The 26,890-nt window shown below is 45.0% G+C and overlaps 1 protein-coding gene across 1 annotated transcript in view; it reads left to right on the top strand.

Moving 5' to 3' along the window:
* Positions 1 to 26,890, top strand: part of LOC143803876 (5-hydroxytryptamine receptor 3A-like) — a 70,148-nt gene that overhangs the window by 24,180 nt on the left and 19,078 nt on the right. Inside the window, exons 3-4 of the mRNA XM_077281637.1 lie at positions 10,389 to 10,425; positions 19,712 to 19,821. Coding sequence (XP_077137752.1) covers positions 10,389 to 10,425; positions 19,712 to 19,821 — 147 coding nt within the window. The remainder of the gene's footprint in view (positions 1 to 10,388; positions 10,426 to 19,711; positions 19,822 to 26,890) is intronic.

Genomic DNA, 26,890 nt, shown 5'->3' with positions numbered 1-26,890 from the left:
TTCTCTCCTTTCTCAGCCAGTAATTTAACCCTTTTTTGGGCCGGTCAAACTGTCATGATTCTCAATGGCGAGAGAACATAGCCCAGCATATATGAGAACTAGCTCTTGGAAGATGGAAACTATACTGACCATGAACTAAACCTGCCGCACAACTAGAAGTGGCCGGGTAGCATGCCTACGTTTCTTAACCCTAGATGCCCAGCGCCAGCCGGAGAACTACCTAATCCTAGCAGAGGAAAAGACAGTCCTGGCTCACCTCTAGAGAAATTTTCCCAAAAGGCAGACAGAGGCCCCCACATATATTGGCGGTGATTTTAGATGAAATGACAAACGTAGTATGAAAATAGGTTTAGCAAAATCGAGGTCCGCTTTCTAGATAGCAGGAAGACAGAAAGGACACTTTCATGGTCAGCAGAAAACCCTATCAAAACACCATCCAGAAATTCCTTTAAGACTCTAGCATTAACTCATAACACCAGAGTGGCAATTTCCGATCACAAGAGCTTTCCAGACACAGTAACGAAACAGCAGCTGTGAACAGGAACAAAATGCAAAAACACACAAGGACAAAAGTCCAACTTAGCTGGGAGTTGTCTAGTAGCAGGAACAAGCACAGAAGGCTTCTGATTACATTGTTGACCGGCAAGAAACTGACAGAGGAGCAAGGTTATATATAGCGACTCCCACATCCTGATAGGAGCAGGTGAACAGAGGGGATGATGCACACAAGTTCAATTCCACAAGTGGCCACCGGGGGAGCCCAGAATCCAATTTCACAACATGTGACCTTATCTCACCAATATATTGTGAGGTATCCATCACCACCAACGCCCCGCCCTTATCGGCTGGCTTGATGGTGATGGATTTGTTTTTCTTAAGCACTTCAATCTCCTTACGCTCAGCATAGGTTAAATTAGATTTACCAAATCTTACTTTATGTTGTCTTAACCTGGCTATATCAGCCTTCACAAATTTAGAGAAGGTCTCTATAACCGGATCATGCTCTGGAGGAACAAAATCACTCTTGTTATAGAGACCTAATTTGCTGAGTGAAAAACCTTCTTGTGGAGCCAAGGTCACAGGTCCCTCTTTACCTGAGAAAATTAATGCCAATCTCAACCGTCTAAAAAAGGAGAATAAATCATTGTCAAGGTTAAACCAATTGGTGCTACTTGTGGGGCAAAAGGATAACCCCCTAGATAGCAACCTAATCTGTATGTCTGAAAGAGAAAGTGAAGATATATTTACCACCAAAGATGATGATTCACTCACTTCTTCTTCCCCCTGGATCTCGTTGTCAGACCTTGGTTCTCTTTTCTTGTGTTTCTTGCCACCCATGTGGCCACTCCGTCTCCTTGGGATATAGGTCCTACCTCCTTGGCTAAAAAACCTGTGGAGCCAGCACTCATAACACCACCTTCATCTATACAGTCCAACTCCCCACCAGTAAAACCGAATGAGGTTTGTGAAGCCAACTGCTTCTGGGGTTTCCTCCATCTCCTAGGATTACCCTTGGATCGCCCAGATCCTGGCCTTGTTTTATTTGGCAGAGAATTCCTGAACTGCCAGCCATATATTTTGCCGTTGTTATAATCATCAAGATCCCTGAACCATTTGGACCTCTTGGTGTCCTCCAGTCCGGTTCTGTATTTAGAGAAATTCTCTTCAATTCTGGAATTAATTAGGCCAAGATCATCAGCTTAGGCAACAGACAAGAGTCTACTCTTAGTCTCATCAGTAGTGTATCATCGGGTGGTTTCGTCACACTCAATTTGACAGGTGCCCCGACCCTATCAAAGTGTATAAAAAGTGTGTAACCCCTCCTCTCCCCTGTCTGTCAGCTGTCCCTGTGTGTCTGCTCTCCCCTTTTGATACAGTTTGATATTGTTAATTTGCTCCGCTGATTATTATCCCAGTATTTGTTTTATATTAGATTTTTGATACTGGTATTCTCATTTATATGTGTTTTATAACACACTGTGCCCGTTATATAATTATATCCTAGTTGTTTGTGAGCTTGGTTCTGTAAGATGTATTTTAGAAACAGTGTTTCTTTTATAACAACAGCCTCATTATATGGGCACATTATCTCATTTACACAGAGGCCTTATCTATTCCTTACTTAACTACAAACAGCTGTAGCCCTGCAAGAGCTGCGAGATTAACACAAACAGTTGTTTGTGGCTTCTGTAATATCTCATTTTTACACTTTGAGTTGAATGAGTCTGATACTATAACTGCTAGCAGTTGCTAAAATGTGGCTCTACTGACCATTAACTAGGCAACCAGAGTTTCTGTGTTGGAGATAGAATTTATTGTTGTAAAATAAATACAGCTCAAAGACATTTCAATACTATACATTAACTAAATGCTAGAGTTTCTGTAACAGAAACTAGTGACCATTAACTAGATGCTAGCAGATGTTAGCTAGCAGTGTGAAGCTGATAGACAAGAACATTTTTGATTAAATTGATAAAGCGATAATGTCAGGTGTTGGACATGCATTTATCAGTCTTTCATACGTATCACTGTGTTGATCCTTTTCAGCTCATCACCCTGGCCTCGGTGTGTATGGCAATGTACCTGGTTTATAACACATTCTCATTTTTATTTGAGATTTATAACACATTCTCATGGGTATATTATGTATATTTTAAAAGATGACATACCACAGTCACACTTTGCAATGTTAGCTAATTCTCAACATTGCATGCTAGTATAATTCTCAATATTATGAAAAATGACAGTCATTGTATGAGTTTTAAAAGCCTTTATTAATGTATGTATCAGACACAATACATTGTATATGGATTACAGCATGATATACAATAACATACAGCAGGGAGCAGGGGTGATAGTGTTTATTTTATATCCTATTAGATTTTCATATTATTTGTAGACATTCTAGCTAGCTAACCGTGTGAAGCTGACACATACATTTTTGTTGAATCTGATAACGTACCACAGTCACACTTTGCAATGTTAGCTAATTCTCAACTTTGCATGATAGTATAACTCTCAATATTATGAAAAATGACAGTCATTGTATGAGTTTTAAAAGACTTTATTAAAGTATGTATCAGACACAATACATTGTATATGGATTACAGCATGATATACAATAACATACAGCAGGGGTGATAGTGTTTATTTTATATCCTATTAGATTTTCATATTATTTGTAGACATTCTAGCTAGCTAACCGTGTGAAGCTGACACATACATTTTTTGTTGAATCTGATAACGTACCACAGTCACACTTTGCAATGTTAGCTAATTCTCAACATTGCATGATAGTATAATTCTCAATATTATGAAAAATGACTCGACATGCATTTATCAGTCTTTCATACGTATCACTGTGTTGATCCTTTTCAGCTCATCACCCTGGCCTCGGTGTGTATGGCAATGTACCTGGTTTATAACACATTCTCATTTTTATATGAGTTTTATAACACATTCTCACAGGGATATTATGTATATTTTGTGTTTTGCATCATTATTTGATACTGTAATTCTCATTTTATATGAGATTTATAACACATTCTCATTTTTATATGAGTTTTATAACACATTCTCACGGGGATATTATGTATATTTTGTGTTCTGCATCACTATTTGATACTGTAATTCTCATTTTATATGAGATTTATAACACATTCTCATTTTTATATGAGTTTTATAACACATTTTCAGGGGGATATTATGTATATTTTGTGTTTTGCATCATTATTTGATACTGTAATTCTCAATTTATATGAGATTTATAACACATTCTCATTTTTATATGAGTTTTATAACACATTCTCACGGGGATATTATGTATATTTTGTGTTTTGCATCATTATTTGATACTGTAATACTCATTTTATATGAGATTTATAACACATTCTCATTTTTATATGAGTTTTATAACACATTCTCACGGGTATATTATGTATATTTTGTGTTTTGCATCATTATTTGATACTGTAATTCTCATTTTATATGAGATTTATAACACATTCTCATTTTTATATGAGTTTTATAACACATCACACTCATTTTACGGGCATATTATGTTTATTCTGTGTTTTTGCAGCATTATTTGTTTCAAATTTACAAATCTAAAATGGTCTGTATGTATATGCGCGTTGAAATTGCGGGGCGGCCGTTGATGATAAAAATGCTGTAAAACGTCTGAACGATCTACGACATTTCATTATTAGTTAATTTTTCAACCAATAGCCAACCAAGCTTAGTCATGTGGATTTAGATTTATTTAAATTCACAGGTGGTGTATGTACACATGCATGATTTAGTTTAAAATCATATAGCTCGGCGATAATGTCAGGTGTTGGGCAGGAATTTATCAGTCTTTCATACGTATCACAGAAAGATTTTAGTTTGATCTGTGCGAGTTTGGTATGGACGTACTGAGCAGACATGGCAATAAACATTTTGACATGTTCATCATCCCACACAGGACTCCCTGTGCAAGATGAATGTTCAGCAACCTTCTGTTTTTTACTTACACGACGCCGTGATACTGATCATTTCTTTAGAGGTGATACAATGCCGAAATCGATAGAAGATCCTGCAAGAGCAGTATCTGCAGATTGTACAGTTTGACACACACGTATATTGCCCCGGTTATTACTCTTCTTAACGGCGACGAGCTGCACAATTTCTCTGTTTTCAGGAGTAACTTGTGGAATGCTGATTGCGCTATTGGCTTCCTGAGTTATGCAGGGACTAGCGTTCTGCGATGCAAATCTCTCTCTTGAAACATTCTTATATTTTTGATGTGGAATCTTGGGGCATGGATTCCCGGTGTGTTTGGGTGCCGCGTAGTTTTCCTCACAATCCACAACACAGATGGGCGAGAGAGGAGTTGTTCTCACAGTCACATTAGCTCTTTGTGGTTCATTCTGTGCAGATCCGTAATTACGGCAATGCAAAACTCGTGGTTGAAGATCCGGCATATCTAAAAGAAAAGATACGAGTGTCAGTTATCCGCGAAACCGCTGTAAAATTGGAAAAGCTACACGCCGGTAGTTATCCACGATCCTGCATAATATTTGAAAAGTTAACTATGACAGCTATCCATGAAATCATTGTAACAATGTTTCCATAAATCCAGTATAGAGCAGACCAGATATATACTTACAAGTATGAACCGGGAATTGCACCTCCGCAGCTACTGGTTTAACGGACGTCGCACTGTTCGAACTCGTTAAAACGGGGATATTCTCTTTTTCAAAATGAATTTTTCTGGCAACTAGTTTAGCAGATGTAAATAAAATATGACTATTAGTTAACACAGAATTGATTTTCTACACAAAAGTGAGAATCGTATGTATTTCAAGTGAACCCAGCGTCGGACTGGAGTACCTTGGGCCCACCAGAGAAAAATCATTCTTGGGGCCCACCTTGCAGTTATATAGAAATAATACCAATTATGTTTCAAAATGATGTAATATCAAACGTAGTGTTTATTAACCTCTATACACTACACCACACAGGACACATCCTCTATATACTGCACAGCACCGGACACATCCTCTATATACTGCACAGCACAGGACACATCCTCTATATACTGCACAGCACAGGACACATCCTCTATATACTGCACAGCACAGGACACATCCTCTATATACTGCACAGCACAGGACACATCGTCTATATACTGCACAGCACAGGACACATCCTCTATATACTGCACAGCACAGGAGGTCCTCTATATCCCACTGGCCATATTCCACTGCGTATTCCGTCTGTGTGTGTGTATACAGTATATATATACACACAGCCCTCCAGACTCAGGCTTATAACTCTCCTTGATTCCAATTACCAGTACAGAACCCAACACTGTGGAATGGAATGTCATACAGCACTGGCTCCAGTACGGATATGGAAATAAAGAAGACAGAGCAGGACACAAGACTAATGCAGAGTTAGGCCTCATTCACACTTTCGTATTTTGGTCACCATTCAGCACTGGGATTTGTAAGACAAAACTCAGAGCTGAACCCACACAGAATATAATAGAAAGATTCACATTTATTCTTCAAATTACTGACGAAAACATGTCAGTGCAGATGAGGCCTAATAAGCAGCTCACCACACAGACCAGGAACTATATTTTATGGGTTCGCTCACACGAGCGTATGACATGGCCGAGAGCTATGTGATGTTGTATCGGATAGCACTAGGCCCAGTGTTCTACTATGGGATAGTGCAGATGTGCAATTATGGCAGCAAGGTGCAAGTGTATCTGATATTCGGATGACACGTACCCATACAAGTCTATAGGTGCATGCAGTAGTGTAACTAAGGATAGGGGTCAGAGGGTGCTGTTGGCCTGGGCCCCGCGCTCTGAGGAGCCCACCTGGAGCTACACTACATTTAACTATTGGTGTGCACACAGCGCCATTACAGTTAAACTCTGAGACAGAGCGGGGAGGGTTTGAGTCGGACCAATTCTTTTGTATGACAGAATTGATGGCCGTGTGAATGAACCCTAAACCTCACATGATTGAAGATGTAGAGAACCCTGTTCCTAAATGTGAACATCCCATGTTCAACAATGACATCCCATCTATAAAAACATGAATGATCATTATTAATAATGGAAACAGGGGCACTACTCACAATTCCGAGGCTGAGATCTCAAAATTGAACTCACCCATTAGATTGTCTGGTGTCGGCTCAACTATGGCAAGAAAAAGATAGAAGTGAGCAGAAAACAAAATACAGGTCAAGCTCCTGACATAATGACATTAGGCTTCCTATACAGGGCGGGCCATTTATATGGATACACATAAATAAAATGGGAATGGTTGGTGATATCAACTTCCTGTTCGTGGCACATTAGTATATGGGAGGGGGAGAACTTTTCTCCCACTCTTGACACACTGGTAGCAACACCGCAGAGGAAATGCTAGCACAGGCTTCCAGTATCCGTTGTTTCAGATGCTGCACATCTCGTATCTTCACAGCATAGACAATTGCCTTTAGATGACCCCAAAGATAAAAGTCTAAGGGGATCAGCCAGGTCTGGAGTCCTTGGTGGCAATTCAACTGGCCCATGACAACCAATCCACTTTCCAGGACACTGTTCATGTAGGAATGCTCGGACCTGACACCCATAATGGGGTGGTGCAACATCGTGCTGGAAAAACTCAGGGAACGTGCCATCTAAAGTGCATAATGAGGGCAACATATCATCATGTAGCAATTTCAGATATCCAGTGGCATTTAGGTTTCCATTGATGAAGAATGGCCCCACTATCTTTGTTGTACCATCTCATATACCACCCCATACAAAGATAGTGGGGCCATTCTTCATCCTCTTCTATGTTGGTGGAAAAACCTTCTCTCCTCCAGAAGCAGAGAATTCCCCCTTGTGCCCGTCACCTTCCTTTTATTTGTATTGTCCCCTTATATACTTATACATAGTTATTAGATCGCCCCTCAGTCGTCTTTTTTCTAGACTAAATAATCCTAATTTTGCTAATATCTCTGGGTATTGTAGTTCCCCTATCCCCTTTATTAATTTTGTTAACCCTTTCACGATGGGGAAATTTTCCAGCTTTGAGCTCTAGTTTTGTGCTTCCTTTTTTTTCCAAGAGCCATCATTTTTATTTTTATGTCCATATAGACCAGGCGTGGGCAATTAATTTTCCCAAGGGGCCACATGAGACCGTGGCTGCTGTAGAGGGTCGAACCAATAGGCCAAAATTAATTCTGCTCAATTTTAATATCAATATATTATAATTATTATACTATTGATCATTTTATTAATATTAATTGTATCACCTAATATTGAGCAGAATTAAGTATGTTGACATCCCCCTATATATCATTTGAACCTGAGCGCAAACCCTTCCGTATATCATATGAGCCTCCCATAGCCTCCCCCATATACACTGAATGTCGCCCCCATATCCTCCCCATGTGCAGCATGTCACCCCCTTATGCAGCACCATGTCACACCCCCATAGCCTCCCCATGCCCACCCAAATAGCCCATACACATGAGAAAAAAAAAACACAACATACTCACCTCGGTCCCTTTCCCTGGCGCTCTGCTTCTCTCCCTGCCTCCAGTGCGCGGACTCTTCGGGGTACACAGCTGACGCAATGAAGTGACGTCATCGCTCAGCTGTTTCACATGCTGATTGTTGGAGGAATTGGCAGGAGGCTTCTCATCCACCAAAGGAGTCAGCGGCGCAGCGCAGAGCCACAGATGGAGAGACAGCGAGCGGGCGGGCACTGTGTGGCCCATGGACCTCTGATTTCCAGCCCCACGACTGTCTTGGTCCATGGAACGGACTGAGACAGCCAGAGGGCCAGATGTGGCCCGCGGGCCGCACTTTGCCCAGGTCTGATATTAGACATATGAGGGCTTGTTTTTGGCAGGGCGAGTTGGACTTTTGAATGACACCATTGATTTTTACACAAGGTGTACTTGAAAAAGGGAAACATGTTCCAAGTTCAGTGAAATTGTGAAAAAAAAAGAAGGATTTTTTGTTTTTAATTGAGCATTTTGTGATAAAAATGACCTTGCAATATCATTCGGCTCATCAGTATGATGACGGCAATACCAAACGTCCATTTTTTTTATTATTTGAGTAGTGAAAAACAAAACAGAACATTGAGAAAAAAAAGATTTTGTGTCACCTTATGAGACCAGTTACGTTTTTATTTTTCGGATGATGGAGCTGTGTGATAGCTTATTTTTTGCAGGGCTAGATAACATTTTATTAGTACTACTAGATGGTGGCCCGATTCTAAGGCATCGGGTATTCTAGAATATGCATGTCCACGTAGTATATTGCCCAGCCACGTAGTACATTGCCCAGCCACGTAGTATATTGCCCAGCCACGTAGTATATTGCCCAGTCATGGAGTATATTGCCCAGTCACTTTGTATATTGCCCAGTGACGTAGTATATTGCACAGCCACGTAGTATATTGCCCAGCCACATAGTATATTGCCCAGTCACGTAGTATATTTCCCAGTGACGTAGTATATTGCCCAGTCACGTAGTATATTGCCCAGCAACGTAGTATATTGCCCAGCCACGTAGTATATTGCACAGCGATGTAGTATATTGCCCAGTCACGTAGTATATTGCACAGCCACGTAGTATATAGCCCAGCCACGTTGTATATTGCCCAGTCACGTAGTATATTGCCCGTCGACGTAGTATATTGCCCAGTCACGTAGTATACTGCACAGCGATGTAGTATATTGTCCAGTCACGTAGTATATTGCACAGCGATGTAGTATATTGCCCAGCCAAGTAGTATATTGCACAGCGATGTAGTATATTGTCCAGTCACGTAGTATATTGCACAGCGATGTAGTATATTGCCCAGCCACATAGTATATTGCACAGCGATGTAGTATATTGCCAAGTCATGCAGTATATTGCACAGCGATGTAGTATATTGCACAGCCACGTAGTATATTGCACAGCGATGTAGTATATTGCCAAGTCACGCAGCATATTGCACAGCGATGTAGTATATTGCCCAGCCACGTAGTATATTGCCCAGTCACGTAGTATATTGCACAGCGATGTAGTATATTGCCAAGTCATGCAGTATATTGCACAGCGATGTAGTATATTGCCCAGCCACGTAGTATATTGCACAGCAATGTAGTATATTGCCCAGCCACGTAGTATATTGCCCAGCCACGTATTATATTGCACAGCGACATAGTATATTGCCCAGTGACGTAGTATACAGCACAGAGCCATGTAGTATATTGCCCAGCCACGTAGTGTAATGCCTTCCTCACTGTGTCACATCACCTGATTTCCTGAGGACCCCTTCCCCACTGTGTCACCTAATTTCTTGAGGGCCCCCTGTGTGCCCATTTGGGGCCCTTCCCCAGAGGTGAAATGGTGGGAGAGGTGACCGGGCCCCACAGTAAATTAGGAGACAGTGGGGAAGGGGGAGGGGACCACAGGAAATTAGAAATTTTCTATGGGGGACCCCCACCTTGTTGTGTGACCTTCAGATTGCAGGGGGGCCTCCCATAACTATCTCAGTGTCTCAAACTATGCTGCAGGCTGCCTGCAGGCATATTTTACTTACACCTTACTAATACTGACTGGCTGCGATCATCAAAAAAAAAGTGACGTCCCTCAGCTCCAGGCAGCCTCTCCAATCATAGTATTGCAGACAGTGCGCGCCTGTGTGCCTGTGCTGCTTGGGCAGGAGGACAGACAACCAATCACAGCACAGCTCATTGAGGTGTGCTGTGACCTGTGTGGTCACACAAAGAAAACTAATGCTGATTGGCTGCTCCTGCCTGCATCTGTCAGCCAATCAGCATTACAACACACCCTTAGTCCAGACTCCAGTCAGACCAGACTTTTAATGATGAAGAGGTGGAGTTGAGGGCGGGCAAAGGAACAATAAACAGGTCGGTGATGAACAGTGCAGAGTTGCAGACTGTGCGTGCGGGTGCGTGTGTCCCTATCTTCTCCTCTCTGACTCTGAATCACAGTCGCACCACGCTGCGTATGGGCCGCTCTTATCAACAAGAGCACAGACGGCGACACACAGACTCGGCGTCGCCGTCGGCAGCAGACAGCAGTGCGAGATGAATGATCATTTTGATGTGAAGGAGCGAGCTGCGAGCCGCGCGGCTGCTTGCACAGCACTTCACATTCTTCAGTACAGCATGTGCGCCGGCCGCTGGCTATAGAGTAAATAAACTGTGGGACAGTGTGCACCACCGCATGCAGGGCAGGGACAAATGAAGGAGGCAGGGGCTGGGGGCGGGGCCCACCGGAAGATTCTCCGGTGTCCCGGTGCCCCAGTCCGAGCCTGAGTGAACCGTCACCTTTTCTTTTCTTGAGACACCTGCTTAACGAATTTCCACGTCTTTTAGGAGCGGCGGGTAGCGGCGAAATTACACTGTTCTTGACAGCTATGATCTCGACGTCTGAATCCAGATTTTCACATGGTTCGGGAATATACCAGTTTTCCGGCATATAGGCCGATGGATGCGTGTCAGTATCTGTATGAGAAATTCCACTTAGTTCATGTTTACATACAAAGGATTAAATCAGCTGATACAGTATAATATAGTTTTACTGTATAAGCCATATTTGTGGTGTAAAATTAATATAGCAAGACTTATACCGTGTTACCTATGTTTTGCTTAGTATACAGTATGCAGTAGACGTAAATTTAGTTGTTGTGGTGTATAAATCGTGTTTGTCTGTGGTGTAGAATTAACATTAGGCTGTAGAAGACCATTGAGTGAGGCCGAAGGAGGAAGTGAGAGATAGAAGTTTAGTGGCAGCAGAGAGGGAAGTGTCAATGGGGATGTTGAAGTCGTCCATAATGATAGCAGGGATGTCCACGGAAAGGAAATGAAGTATCCAGGTGGTGAAGTGGTCAAAGAAGGTGGTGGCTGGCCCTGGGGGGTGGTAGATGACAGCCAGTTGGAGGTTGGAGGGGGAGTAGATGCTCACAGAGTGCACCTCAAAGGAAGGGAGGGTAACAGAGGGTGGCAGTGGGATTGGGGTGAAGGAGCAGGTATCTGACAGTAGAAAACCAACTCCTCCGCCATGTTTGCTGCTGGGGCGGGGGGGTGAGAAAGGTGGAAGCCACCATACGAAAGTGCAGCAGGAGAGGCTGTGTCAGAAGGGGTGAGCCAGGTTTCGGTGATGGCGAGGTAGGAAAGTTTGGAAGTAACAAAAAGATCATGGATGTAGGAAAGCTTGTTGCAGACAGAGCGAGCGTTCCACAGAGCTCCTGTTAGTGGGACTGGGGAAGTGGGAGCTGGGTATATGGGTATAAGGTTAGAGAGGTTACGGAAGGTTGTGATAGAGCGTGGATGGGAGGTAGAAATGACTGTGGGAATGTGGTGAGGAGGACCAGGATTTGGAGAGATATCACCAGCAGTGAGAAGGAGCAGAGAAAGTGTTAGCAGTGACTGGCCAGTTACCTTCAGTTCCCTTCTGGTTCAATTCTGGTTTCCATTCTAAAATTAATCTTCACACTTCTAGGACACACTTATAGGAATCACACTGCAGACTGAAGTCATTGCAGACTTGAGCTATGCAATATATGTAAAACTAAGTGCGTTCAGGTGTGAAGCAGAGAGGAGTGGTCTCTGTTCATCTTGGTCAGAGAATTAAGAGTGGACCAGATGCATACAATCAAGCATTGAGTAAACAAGGTGGGGTTAAATAATAAGGGTGGGGTAAAGCTGGGGTTAGCTGAAAGGCATACCATGTGGATGCTAGGTGCAGAGGCGAGTCTATGTTATTCTCTCCCTCACAGACAGTCCTCCATATTATTCTCTCCCTCACAGACTGATCTCCATGTTATTGTCTCCCTCACAGACTGTCCTCCATGTTATTCTCTCCCTCACAGACTGTCCTCCATGTTATTCTCTCCTCACACACTGTCCTCCATGTTATTCTCTCCCTCACAGACTGTCCTCCATGTTATTTTCTCCCTCACAGACTGTTCTCCATGTTATTCTCTCCCTCACAGACTGTCCTCCATCTTATTCTCTCCCTCACAGACTGTCCTCCATGTTATTCTCTCCCTCACAGACTGTCCTCCATGTTATTTTCTCCCTCACAGACTGTCCTCCATGTTATTCTCTCCCTCACAGACTGTTCTCCATGTTATTCTCTCCCTCACAGACTGTCCTCCATCTTATTCTCTCCCTCACAGACTGTCCTTCATGTTATTCTTGTTCTAGTATATTAAAATAATAAACGGAAAAACACATACAACTATGGGGATGCAGCATATTGGCATTAAATACCATAAGTACGTATATAACCCATAGTAAATCTCAGGACATGTACTGACACACTGAAATCCAACTGGAAACACCACAAACACTATTCAGTGTAATAAAGTCCAAATAGTACAAAAGTATATTGCAAAAGTATTTATTAATAATTTACAAAAGATCAAATGGCAGAACACATGGCTAAAAAGTGACAAATCTTACCACTACACAAACGGCGGTGAAAGAGCATGTGAAAGCCCTGGGAGACATCACAAAGTTGCAGATATTAATAAACAAAGGCCATAATGCAAAGGCCCCCTGAGGAAGGAAGTTCCACTTCCGAAACGCGCGTCGGGGAGGGCGGGAGAGTGCTTGTGTCCCTGCTGCGCCAATAGGTATGTGATTGGAGACGCTGCCACTGTGCATTATGGCCTTTGTTTATTAATGTCTGCAACTTTGTGATGTCTCCCAGGGCTTTCACATGCTCTTTCACCGCCGTTTGTGTAGTGGTAAGATTTGTCACTTTTTAGCCATGTGTTCTGCCATTTGATCTTTTGTAAATTATTAATAAATACTTTTGCGATATACTTTTGTACTATTCGTTCTAGTATATGTATGTAGTTTATTTATGAATGCTGATTGGTCGAGGCCGGCCGGGCACAACCAATCAGCGACGCAGGATTTCGGTTACAGACAAACAGACCCTTAGACAATTATATATATATAGATGTAAACCTACTACGCATTTCAGATCACAGTCTTTCTTCCTGAAGCAAGCTATTTGATAGTAATCAATTGTGCTTAAACATATAGGCAGCTTGCATACTCACTCAGTGGCTGCTAAGCTTTATTATTACTTGAGGTCACAGCAAACTATTTGACTATAAATACTTTTGGTTAAACATATAGGCAGCCTGCATACCCTCTCAGCAGCTGCTGAGTATAGATGCAGCGCCCCAGAGTCCTGGTCGTTGCAGTACTGTTGCTCCGCCGCTAAGGGGGGCTATGGTACGTCTGATGGCACTGAAGGAGTTCATCTGACCAGGTATCACAGACACCAATACACTTCACAGTCTGGCCTCCAGGGGGAGCTAAGAGTTCTATGTATTAGGCCACTCCTCACAATCTGGTAAAACTGGGGGTTAGGCAGGAAGTTAGTTGAGAAAGCTGACTGGGAATCAAACAGGCAACACCCTGTGGCAGGGGGTGTTGCGGGGAGAGACTCAGAGGGGTCCCTGTCAGGGGTGGGATCCTGACAGAGGCCTAGCAACCAGAGAGAACGTTACGGGACCGCGCCTGCACGATATAGCGGCGGTACCCCAAGAAAGGACAAGAAGCGAGGTTTATTGTGCTGAGTGAGAAACGAGATCAACGCAACAAGGAGAATACCAGTAGGAGTCGTGCTGTAAGACGAGGCAACATCCTACTGAGGCGCATAACCGGTGGCCGGAACGCCGAGGAAGTATAGAGCTCCAGGCCAAACTTCAAACCTATGGCAGGACAGTCAGTTATAGGTGGGCTGTCTCACCCAATTGACCTAGGAAGACACAGGGGGGTAACAACAGGAGTGGGGCGACGCTAGAGTCCCGGAAGAGCTCCGAGCCTCCCCGTCATACGGGTGCGTCCTAACCATAAGATCTGGGGGACGTGGAAGAACATCAGAATCGAGTTGTGAGGGAACACGAGAAACAGACACAACAGTTGTGGGGACTATCCCGGGAGCACAGCAGGGGAGGACCACAACACACAAGCGCTAGAAGGTAGGCACAGATTTCCACCTGCAAAGGGAACTCTGGAGGTGCCATCGGACCGGCCGGACTTGCGCAGCCTGGTTAACCGTATTCCGGACTGAGGACCCTGAAGCCTTCAGTAAAGAGGTAAAGAGACTGCAACTTGGTGTCCTCGTTATTTACCGCGACCGGCACTTCACCACACCATAACGACATCCCATACCACCACCTTCATTGTACGCCCCTCAGCAGGGTCACGGACCGGGCCTAGCCACCGTGACAACCCCAGAGCAGAGACTCAGAGGCCCGGTACCGGGTACCACTCGGCCCTGCGGCAGTGGGGGCGCTACAACTTGGCGTCACGAACAGGATCTACTTAAGCCTGAAGAATCAGGTCATGTGTGCCTTGGAACTGTGATTTATTGTGCTTGGACTGTGACTTATTGCAAAGACTGTGTATTGCCACTGGCCGCCAGAAGTTCCCGCCAAAACCGCCGCCATTACAGCGCTGAGGAGAGCGCAGGAGAAGAAGAGGGGCGTGGAGTGGGCGTAGACAAGCTGAAGAGCGCGAAAGACAATGGCCGCCCAGTCTAAATATTTCGGCCTTTTGAGGACGTGTCCGTCAGCAGCCGAGATCCGCCTCCTGATCCTCAATGGTGGGCAGAGACAAAGAAAGCGAAACCGCCCATGAAGGAGAGAGTGGGAAAAGGACCAGGAAGAAGAAGTCAGCGACATGGAGGACGCCATGGCCAGCCACCAGGAGTCGGAGCATGGGGCCGGAGTGGATGAGCTCGGCGACCAACTCCGGCGGACGCAGCTGAGCGCTGAGGCCGGGTGGAAGAAGACATTCATCGGGAGCCTCATCAGACGTCTGTTGGCAGCCTCGTCTGGTCCGGAGCAAGAAAGAAGTTCCAGCGCTCCGAAGCCAGAAAGCAAGGCCCTGCCGGAAAGCGAGGTGCTGCAAACGGAGATGACAACGCCGCAGCGCAAGGCCCTGTAACCAGCGTTCCAGATCCCAGCGGAGACGGAGCAGATCGGCACCGGAGGGACCGCGTCTGAAGCAGGTATGAAGAACGACCCTGCCTCGCCAGCAGAGGACCTGCTGATAGACCCCGTCGCGTTACCCCCTCTCCCTGGGACCTATAGACTCCGGCGCTTTACACCCTGGGATTGGGTCACGGGTATGGAGCACTTCTTAAAGGCCCCGATCTCGCCGATCACCTTGCCGAGCGAGGTCTATGCGGAGCTACGGCCGCCAGAGCAAAAGTAAACCTCGATGCCATGGATATGTAAATAGTTAACTGCTTGTTTCCCTGCTTTTTGCTGCTACAACCCGATCAGGGTTAACTCTTAAAGGGATCCCTTTGTTTACCCGGGATCCCTTCTGCTTTTTGTTTTTGTTTCCTGTTTATTCATCATTGAAAGAACTGCTGAATCATGAACAATGCATGATTACAAACTTCTTGTAAATAGTTTGCACCTTCTTAAAGATGCTCTCCACTGGTTTTACACAAGGAAAGGACTCTTTGCGAAGACACTGGTTTTGGAACCAGCACCGGAGTCCTTACTGCGAACAGACTTGCAGCTTGAGAAGTTGCACTACCTCATAAAGACTTGGTCCCCTCTTAAAGGGGATGTACACATATTGCACTTATGAACCGTGTTGCCTTAAGATGGTCAAATGGCAATAATGTTTTGAAAGAAGAAGTTAAATGTAGCTAACTAGTTGATTGTGAGAAATGTTTAATGATGTTGATAGAAGAATGAGGACAGAAAGTGAACCCGTACGGGGTTAGTCAGTGAGTCCTCCTAGGAGCCATACAGAGCTGTCTCAGTAATCCGAACTGAAAGATGGATGATAAGTTCTATACCGTGTATAGTAGAAGAAAGGCAGTAGGCCCGGGTGGAAAGGGGCGGTCCTGTAACAGAAAGGAGAGGCAGTAGGCCTGGAGCAGTTAGGACAGGCGGTCCTGCAGATGTAAAGAAGGAGAATGCAGAAAAGTTGATTAGCCTTATAATGTTTTATAAGAAGGTCTTTAGTGGATTCAGCGAGTACGTCCTTAAAGGCAATGTTAAGTTATTGTTCAAAAATTTTGCACTTAGTAGAATACCCGGTTGGGTAAGGAAAGTATTTATAGTATGCTATTTAAAGTATTTAACCATGTTTGTAACGTTCAAGTGTCCTCACCTCCCATAAAGGGAAGCTCTGTTAAAAAAGTTTACTTGTACTTGCATTTTCAAAATTGTATGTCTTTTTGCTGACATGTATTGTTGTTTTCTTCCCAGTCCAGGAGTACTGGATTTAACTGGGGGGGAGTGCAGCACCCCAGAGTCCTGGTCGTTGCAGTACTGTTGCTCCGCCGCTAAGGGGGGCTATGGTACGTCTGATGGCACTGAAGGAGTTCATCTGACCAGGTATCACAGACACCAATACACTTCACAGTCTGGCCTCCAGGGGGAGCTAAGGGTTCTATGTATTAGGCCACTCCTCACAATCTGGTAAAACTGGGGGTTAGGCAGGAAGTTAGTTGAGAAAGCTGACTGGGAATCAAACAGGCAACACCCTGTGGCAGGGGGTGTTGCGGGGAGAGACTCAGAGGGGTCCCTGTCAGGGGTGGGATCCTGACAGAGGCCTAGCAACCAGAGAGAACGTTACGGGACCGCGCCTGCACGATATAGCGGCGGTACCCCAAGAAAGGACAAGAAGCGAGGTTTATTGTGCTGAGTGAGAAACGAGATCAACGCAACAAGGAGAATACCAGTAGGAGTCGTGCTGTAAGACGAGGCAACATCCTACTGAGGCGCATAACCGGTGGCCGGAACGCCGAGGAAGTATAGAGCTCCAGGCCAAACTTCAAACCTACGGCAGGACAGTCAGTTATAGGCGCGCTGTCTCACCCAATTGACCTAGGAAGACACAGGGGGGTAACAACAGGAGTGGGGCGACGCTAGAGTCCCGGAAGAGCTCCGAGCCTCCCCGTCATACGGGTGCGTCCTAACCATAAGATCTGGGGGACGTGGAAGAACATCAGAATCGAGTTGTGAGGGAACACGAGAAACAGACACAACAGTTGTGGGGACTATCCCGGGAGCACAGCAGGGGAGGACCACAACACACAAGCGCTAGAAGGTAGGCACAGATTTCCACCTGCAAAGGGAACTCTGGAGGTGCCATTGGACCGGCCGGACTTGCGCAGCCTGGTTAACCGTATTCCGGACTGAGGACCCTGAAGCCTTCAGTAAAGAGGTAAAGAGACTGCAACTTGGTGTCCTCGTTATTTACCGCGACCGGCACTTCACCACACCATAACGACATCCCATACCACCACCTTCATTGTACGCCCCTCAGCAGGGTCACAGACCGGGCCTAGCCACCGTGACAACCCCAGAGCAGAGACTCAGAGGCCCGGTACCGGGTACCCCTCGGCCCTGCGGCAGTGGGGGCGCTACATAGACACTATGCAATACTATACTATTGAATGCCCTCTATCTCTAGTAGGATCATTATAATAGTCTACATTTTAGAAGTCACATTATTTCACCTAGTGGCTCTGTTTTGGCTTTTTATGTATTTTTATTGTGTAACAAATATTTTATCTATTTACTGTGCGGGCACCCTTGTGTTATGGTGTTACCATTTACCATATTTCTGTATCAATAAAGATATTTTAATGTAACCTAACTGCTCCCATATTTTTAACCATATATATGGTTCTTTCTCTTATTGGTGCACTTATGTTTTCCGAATGGTCTACCATTCACTTCCCGTTTATTATTATTATTTATTTATTTATTTATATAGCCCCATTAATTCCATGGTGCTGTACATGAGAAGGGGTTACATCAAAATACAAATATCACTTACAGTAAACAAAACTAACAATGACAGACTGATACAGAGGGAAGAGGACCCTGCCCTTGCGGGCTTACATTCTACAGGATTATGGGGAAGGAGACAGTAGGTCGAGGGTTGCAGTAGCTCCGATGGTGTTGAGGTGTCCGTGTGGTCATTACAGGCTGTAAACTTCTTTGAAGAGATGGGTTTCTTTTGGAGGATCCAAATGTGGTTGATAACCGGATGTGTTGGGGCACAGAATTCCAGAGGATGGGGGATATTCGGGGGAAGTCTTGGAGGTGATTGGGTGAGGAGCGAATAAGTGTGGAGGAGAGAAAGAGGTCTTGGGAGGACCGGAGATTACGTGAGGGAAGATATTGAGACATTAGTTCGGAAATGTACGGAGGAGAAAGGTTATGAATGGCTTTGTAGGTCATTAGTAGTTTAAACTGGATACGCTGGGAAATTGGGAGACAGTGAAGGGATTTGCAAAGAGTGTAGCGAGGAGAGAGATTAATAAGTTGGACAGCAAAGTTAAGGACGGACTGGAGGGGTGCGAGAGTGTTAGAAGGTAGGCCAGAGGAGGATGTTGCAGTAGTCGAGGCGGGAGAGGATGAGGGCATGCACAAGCATTTTGGTAGAGTGAGGGTTGAGGAAAGGACGGATTTTGGAAATATTTTTGAGCTGGAGGCGACAGGAGGTGGCGAGAGCATATCCCTTGCATATATATATCACATACACTGTAATTGATGCTATCTAACACTTTGGGTTGGTATGTGTGTATATATTTATTGCAACGTCCATCACGTGTTTTAAACCATTTTTTTAAAACACTAAAGTCATCATTTATTGGCTAATTCATGTCACATGGGCACCAACATTTAATCACAGGTGATTCTCATTTGTGATTTACCATAGGTGTGTTTCCATACTAATTTAATGTAAAGTGTGCCAATACCAGTGTCACAGCAAGCTTTAGATTTTTTTATTTTTTCCTCCCATTGTTTTTTGTTTTAAATTATTGTTTATCATTTGGTCTTTTGTATTTAACACGTGTTCTATACAAAAAAATGGTTCCACTATATTCATCTTTTTCAGGAGATATTCCACATTATGTACTTATGCTTCATGGGTGCTAATAACAATGACCAGGACTGTATATGTACACATTTTTCTTACATGAGTATATTTATCATGTTTTATTACATTCATTCATATGCACATGTGTGTGTGTATTATGTATGCGCATGTGATATAAATATATAGTTGCTTGTGATGTTTGCAGCATTTTTCATTCTTTATCTATTGTTCCAGAATAACATGTTTCAATAACACTAATATTGTTTTTTTCTGCCCAACATTGAATTTCCTTATTTTACAGTCTTGGATAGATGAATTTATCTCATGGAACCCAGATGTTTTCTGTGGGCTTAAGAAGATGTTTGTCTTGAGTGATTACTTTTGGACCCCGGACTTGTACATCTATGAAATGTAAAGCTATTCTTTAATTTCATGCCGATAAAATAAATATGCTGTATGTAATCAACTGTGGCAGCAGCCTGGGAATGGGGTGGGTACAGTCCCACGGTGTGACTGCCGCCTGATGGCAAAGACAACGTCCACTAGTGGTGCTGAATTAGCACACAAGTTTACCAATACACCTGTACTGAACCACAACTTGTGTGGATGTGGATTTTGGAGTGGATCGGAATCAAAATCTTCTCTAAAGAGAGCCTGTCATTAAATTCATGCCACCTGGTCCACGTCAGGCAGTATGAATCAGTACCTGGTTGAATAATTCCTGCTATGTAGGTTTTGCTGTGAAACGCTGCAGCATTTCAGAAAAAGCATAGATTCAACAACTGCGGGGAGAGACCTGACTAGTCTGGTGCAGTTCCGGCAGTTCCCAATTCGTTGTGTATGCACAAAGTAAAATATACACAGCTGCCATCATGTAGCCAAGTTTTGTTTCATGCTGTTCGTGGTTCAGATAACATGGATGTAATAAAGTGGCTCCCTATAAAAGCTCAGTATAAGCATAGCCTAAGTACGAGGTTTCTGTCAGTAAGAGCCCCTCAGTCAGGTGCACACTTCTGTAATGCCCCGAGTAATTGTCCCTATGATCTTACATTTAGGTCACGTTCACACGATCGCATACCTCCCAACTTTCGAGGAAGGGAAAGAGGGACAAAGTTAGCAAATTTTAGGCCACACCTCTGTCCAAACCCATTTCACAGCTAGTCACGCCCCAACCACACCCATTTAGCACTTCTGATCACAATGTTTCGTAAACAATAATTATAAAAAAAAAATATATGGCCACACAGTGCTCCATACTGTATACTGGCCACATGGTGATCCATACTGTATAATGGCCACACATGATGCTCCATACTGTATAATGGCCACATTATGCTCCATACAGTATAATAGCCCCACATGATGCTTCGTACTGTATAATGGCCACACACTGCTCCATACTGTATAATGGTCACACATGATGCTCCATGCTGTATAATGGCCACATGATGCTCCATACTGTATAATGGCCACACATGATGCTCCATACTGTATAATGGCCACATTATGCTCCATACTGTATAATAGCCCCACATGATGCTTCGTACTGTGTAATGGCCACACATGATGCTCCATACTGTATGTATATTGGCCACACAGCGCTCCATACTGTATAAGGGCCACACATGATGCTCCATACTGTATAATGGCCACATGATGCTCCATACTGTATAATGGCCACACATGATGCTCCATACTGTATAATGGCCACATTATGCTCCATACTGTATAATAGCCCCACATGATGCTTCGTACTGTATAATGGCCACACATGATGCTCCATACTGTATATTGGCCACACAGCGCTCCATACTGTATAAGGGCCACACATGATGCTCCATACTGTATAATGGCCACATGATGCTCCATACTGTATAATGGCCACACATGATGCTCCATACTGTATAATGGCCACATTATGCTCCATACTGTATAATAGCCCCACATGATGCTTCGTACTGTATAATGGCCACACATGATGCTCCATACTGTATATTGGCCACACAGCGCTCCATACTGTATAAGGGCCACACATGATGCTCCATACTGTATAATGGCCACATGATGCTCCATACTGTATAATGGCCACACGTGATGCTCCATACTGTATAATGGCCACACATGATGCTCCTTACTGTATAATGGCTCCACATGATGCTCCAGACTTTATAATGGCCACACAGTGCCCCATACTGTATAATGGCCACACATAATGCTCCATACTGTATAATGGCCACATTATGCTCCATACTGTATAACGGCCCCACATGATGCTGCATACAGTATACTTGCCCCACGTGATGGTCCATACAGTATAATGGCCCCACATGATGCTTTGTACAGTATAATGGCCCCACACGATGCTAGGTACAGTATAATGGCCACACATAATGCTGGGTACAGTATAATGGCCCCACACGATGCTCCATACAGTATAATGTACGGATAACGGTGTCATCCAGCTGCGCGGCTGACTGCTCACATCGCTGCAGCTGTGATACGCCACTGATAAAGACCTCTCCGTGTCTCCTGTGCCAGTCAGTGTCAGAGCGAGGAGCAATATCTGCTCCAATCCGACACAGCCAGCGTCTGCTCCGTACACCTTGTACACATGCGACTCACCTCCATACACCTCGTACACACATGGCTCCGCTCCGTACACCTCATACACACACGGCTCCTCCCCATACACCTCGTACACACACAGCTCCACTCCGTACACCTCGTACACATACGGCTCCGCTCTGTACACCTCGTACACACACGGCTCCACTCCGTACACCTTGTACACATGGCTCCGCTCCATACACCTCGTACACACACGGCTCCGCTCTGTCCACCTCGTACACACACGGCTCCACTCCGTACACCTCATACACACACGGCTCCACTCCGTACACCTCATACACACACGGCTCCGTTCTGTACACCTCGTACACCCACGGCACCACTCCGTACACCTTGTACACACACGGCTCCACTCCATACACATTGCACACGCTGCTCCGCTCCGTATACCTTTCACACATATGGCTCCGCTCCGTACACCTCGTACACACACGGCTCCTCTGCATACATCTGGTACACACACAACTCCGCTCCATACACCTCGTACACACACGGCTCCGCTCCATACACCTCGTACACACACGACTGCGCTCCATACACCTGGCACATGCGGCTCCGCTCCGTACACCTCGTACACACACGGCTCCGCTCCATACACATTGCACACGCTGCTCCACTCCATATACCTTGCACACACACGGCTCCGCTCCGTACACCTCATACACACACGGCTCCTCTCCATACATCTCATACACACATGGCTCCGCTCCATACACCTCGTACACACACGGCTCCGCTCCTACACCTCGTACACACACGGCTCCACTCCATACACATTGCACACGCTGCTCTGCTCCGTATACCTTGCACATGCGGCTCTGCTCCGTACACCTCGTACACACATGGCTCCGCTCCGTACACCTCATACACACACGGCTCCTCCCCATACACCTCGTACACACACGGCTCCACTCTGTACACCTCATACACACACGGCTCCACTCCGTACACCTCATACACACACGGCTCCACTCCGTACACCTCATACACACATGGCTCCACTCTGTACACCTCATACACACACGGCTCCATTCCGTACACCTCGTACACCCACGGCACCACTCCGTACACCTCGTACACACACGGCTCCACTCCATACACATTGCACACGCTGCTCCGCTCCGTATACCTTTCACACATATGGCTCAGCTCCATACACCTCATACACACACGGCTCCTCTGCATACATCTTGTACACACACAACTCCGCTCCATACACCTCGTACACACACAGCTCTGCACCATACACCTCGTACACACACGACTGCGCTCCATACACCTTGCACATGCGGCTCCGCTCCGTACACCTCGTGCAAACACGGCTCCGCTCCATACACATTGCACACGCTGCTCCACTCCGTATACCTTGCACACACACGGCTCCGCTCCGTACACCTCATACACACATGGCTCCTCTCCATACATCTCATACACACATGGCTCCGCTCCATACACCTCGTACACACACGGCTCCGCTCCTACACCTCGTACACACACGGCTCCACTCCATACACATTGCACACGCTGCTCTGCTCCGTATACCTTGCACACACGTGGCTCCACTCCATACACCTCATACACACATGGCTCTGCTCTGTACACCTCGTACACACGTGGCTCCGCTCTGTACACCTCATACACACGTGTGTTGTGAACTCTATTTCTGTGCTCCCTCTTGTGGTCACAAGTGGTACTGTGTGAGTGCTGTCTTTCTGCAGGTTGTGACTGGCATCAGCTGTCTCGTTATCTGTGGGCTGGTTTTCTATTTAAGCTCACTTGGACTCTCAGTCTATGCCTGCTGTCAATGTATTCAGTGCTATTCTGATTCCTGCTGACTACCTTGCTCCCAGTCTCTTCAAGAGAAGCTAAGTTTCCGTTTTGTTCATTTTTTGATCATCAGTGTTCTATTTGTTTCTTGTCCAGCTTGCTAATATGTGATTTCCCAGCTTGCTGGTAGCTCTAGGGGGCTGAGTTTCTCCCCCCACACCGTTAGTTGGTGTGGGGGTTCTTGAATTCTCAGCGTGGATATTTTGGTAGGGTTTTTTGCTGACCGCACAGTTCGCTATCTGTCTTCTGCTATCTAGTATTAGCGGGCCTCATTTGCTGAATCTGTTTTCATTCCTACCTGTGTCTTTTCTCCTTACCTCACCGTTATTATTTGTTGGGGGCTTCCTATATCTTTGAGGTTATTTCTCTTGAGGCAAGTGAGGTCTTGCTTTCTCTTTAGGGGTAGTCAGTTTCTCAGGCTGTGTCGAGACGTCCAGGATTTTAGGCACGTTCACCGGCTACCTTTAGTGTATTTGGATAGGATCAGGTTTTGCAGTCAGTCCAGTTACCATCTCCCTAGAGCTCATGTCTATGTTTAGTTACTTAGCTAGTATTTCCTGTGATCCCCAGCCACTGGGATCATAACAGTACAGCAGGCCACAAAAGTGTTTAATGCATCGCATGCAGTGGGATAAAAGAAGTCCTGAGTACAATTTTTTTTTTTTTTTCCTCCTTTGCTGCAGTCTGTCTAGCTTCTCTCATCCCCTTAATCTCTGGGAGGTTTTGAGCTCAGCTGCAGACATGGATATTCTGAGTCTGACTTCTAGTGTGGATCATCTTGCTGCAAAGGTGCAAAATATTCAGGATTTTGTTGTTCATAGCCCTATGTCTGAGCCAAAGATACCTATTCCTGAGTTGTTTTCTGGAGATAGATCTAGGTTTCTGAATTTTAGGAATAATTGTAAATTGTTTCTATCTTTGAGACCTCGTTCCTCTGGTGATTCCGCTCAGCAAGTTAAAATTGTTATCTCCTTGTTACGCGGCGACCCTCAAGATTGGGCTTTCTCTCTGGCGCCAGGAGATCCTGCATTGCTGAATGTGGATGCGTTTTTTCTGGCGCTTGGACTGCTTTATGAGGAACCTAATCTTGAGAACCAGGCAGAAAAGGCCTTGCTGGCTCTTTCTCAGGGCCAGGATGAAGCTGAGGTGTATTGTCAAAAATTTCGGAAATGGTCGGTGCTTACTCAATGAAATCAGTGTGCCCTGGCTGCAAATTTCAGAGAAGGTCTTTCTGAAGCCATTAAGAATGTTATGGTGGGGTTCCCCACGCCTGCAAGTCTGAATGACTCAATGGCTTTGGCCATTCAGATTGATCGGCGTTTGCGGGAGCGCAAATCTGCGCATCCTCTGGCGGTGTTCTCTGAACAGAGACCTGAGTCAATGCAATGTGACAGAATTCTGACTAGAATTGAGCGACAAAGTCATAGAGGTCAAAATGGGTTGTGCTTTTACTGTGGTGATTCTACTCATGTTATCTCAGCATGCTCTAAGCGCTTAAAAAAAATCGCTAAACCTGTCACCATTGGTACTATACAGCCTAAGTTCATTTTGTCTGTTACTTTAATCTGTTCTTTGTCATCCTACTCGGTTATGGCTTTTGTGGATTCAGGTGCTGCCCTGAATCTTATGGATTTGTCGTTTGCCAAGCGCTGTGGTTTTGTTCTGGAGCCTTTGGAATTTCCTATTCCACTGAGGGGAATAGATGCTACGCCATTGGCTGAGAATAGGCCTCAGTATTGGACTCAAGTGACCATGTGCATGACTCCTGTACATCAGGAGGTGATTCGCTTTCTTGTACTGCATAATTTGCATGATGTTGTAGTTTTGGGTCTGCCATGGCTGCAGGCCCATAATCCAGTTCTGGATTGGAAAGCTATGTCTGTGTCGTTGGGGTTGTCAGGGGATTCATGGCGATGTCCCTTTGGTGTCAATTGCTTCTTCCACTCCTTCTGAGGTCCCTGAGTTTTTGTCGGACTACCAGGATGTATTTGATGAGCCCAGATCCGGTGCCCTGCCTCCTCATAGGGATTGTGATTGTGCTATAAATTTGATTCCCGGCAGTAAGTTCCCTAAGGGACGACTTTTTAGTTTGTCTATACCAGAACATGCCGCGATGCGGAGTTATATAAAGGAGTCTTTGGCGAAGGGACATATTCGCCCATCCTCCTCCCCTCTTGGTGCAGGATTCTTTTTTGTGGCCAAGAAGGATGGTTCTCTGAGACCTTGTATAGATTATCGTCTTCTAAATAAAATCACGGTCAAATTTCAGTATCCTTTGCCATTGTTGTCTGATCTGTTTTCTCGGATTAAGGGATCCAGTTGGTTCACCAAGATAGATCTTCGTGGTGCGTATAACCTTGTACGTATCAAGCAGGGGGACGAATGGAAAACAGCATTTAATACGCCCGAAGGCCATTTTGAGTACTTGGTGATGCCTTTTGGACTCTCTAATGCTCCTTCTGTGTTTCAGTCCTTTATGCATAACATTTTCCGAGAATATCTGGATAAATTTATGATTGTGTATCTGGATGACATTTTGGTCTTTTCTAATGATTGGGAGTCCCATGTGAAGCAGGTCAGGATGGTGTTTCAGGTCCTGCGTGCTAATGCTTTATTTGTGAAGGGCTCAAAATGTCTCTTCGGAGTACAGAAGGTTTCCTTTTTGGGTTTTATTTTTTCTCCTTCTACTATTGAGATGGACCCAGTCAAGGTCCAGGCTATTCATGACTGGACTCAGCCTACATCTGTTAAGAGTCTTCACAAGTTCTTGGGTTTTGCTAATTTTTACCGTCGCTTCATCGCTAATTTTTCTAGCGTGGTTAAGCCCTTGACGGATTTGACCAAGAAAGGTTCTGATGTGACTAATTGGTCTCCTGCGGCAGTGGAAGCCTTTCGGGAGCTGAAGCGCCGGTTTTCTTCAGCTCCAGTCTTATGTCAGCCTGATGTCTCTCTTCCTTTCCAGGTCGAGGTGGATGCTTCTGAGATTGGAGCAGGGGCTGTTTTGTCGCAGAGAAGCTCTGATGGC

The sequence above is a fragment of the Ranitomeya variabilis genome, chromosome 2 (assembly GCF_051348905.1).
Source record: "Ranitomeya variabilis isolate aRanVar5 chromosome 2, aRanVar5.hap1, whole genome shotgun sequence".
Classification (NCBI taxonomy): domain Eukaryota; kingdom Metazoa; phylum Chordata; class Amphibia; order Anura; family Dendrobatidae; genus Ranitomeya; species Ranitomeya variabilis.
Note: the sequence above shows the minus strand (reverse complement) of the source record. Positions and strands in the feature narration are given on the sequence as shown.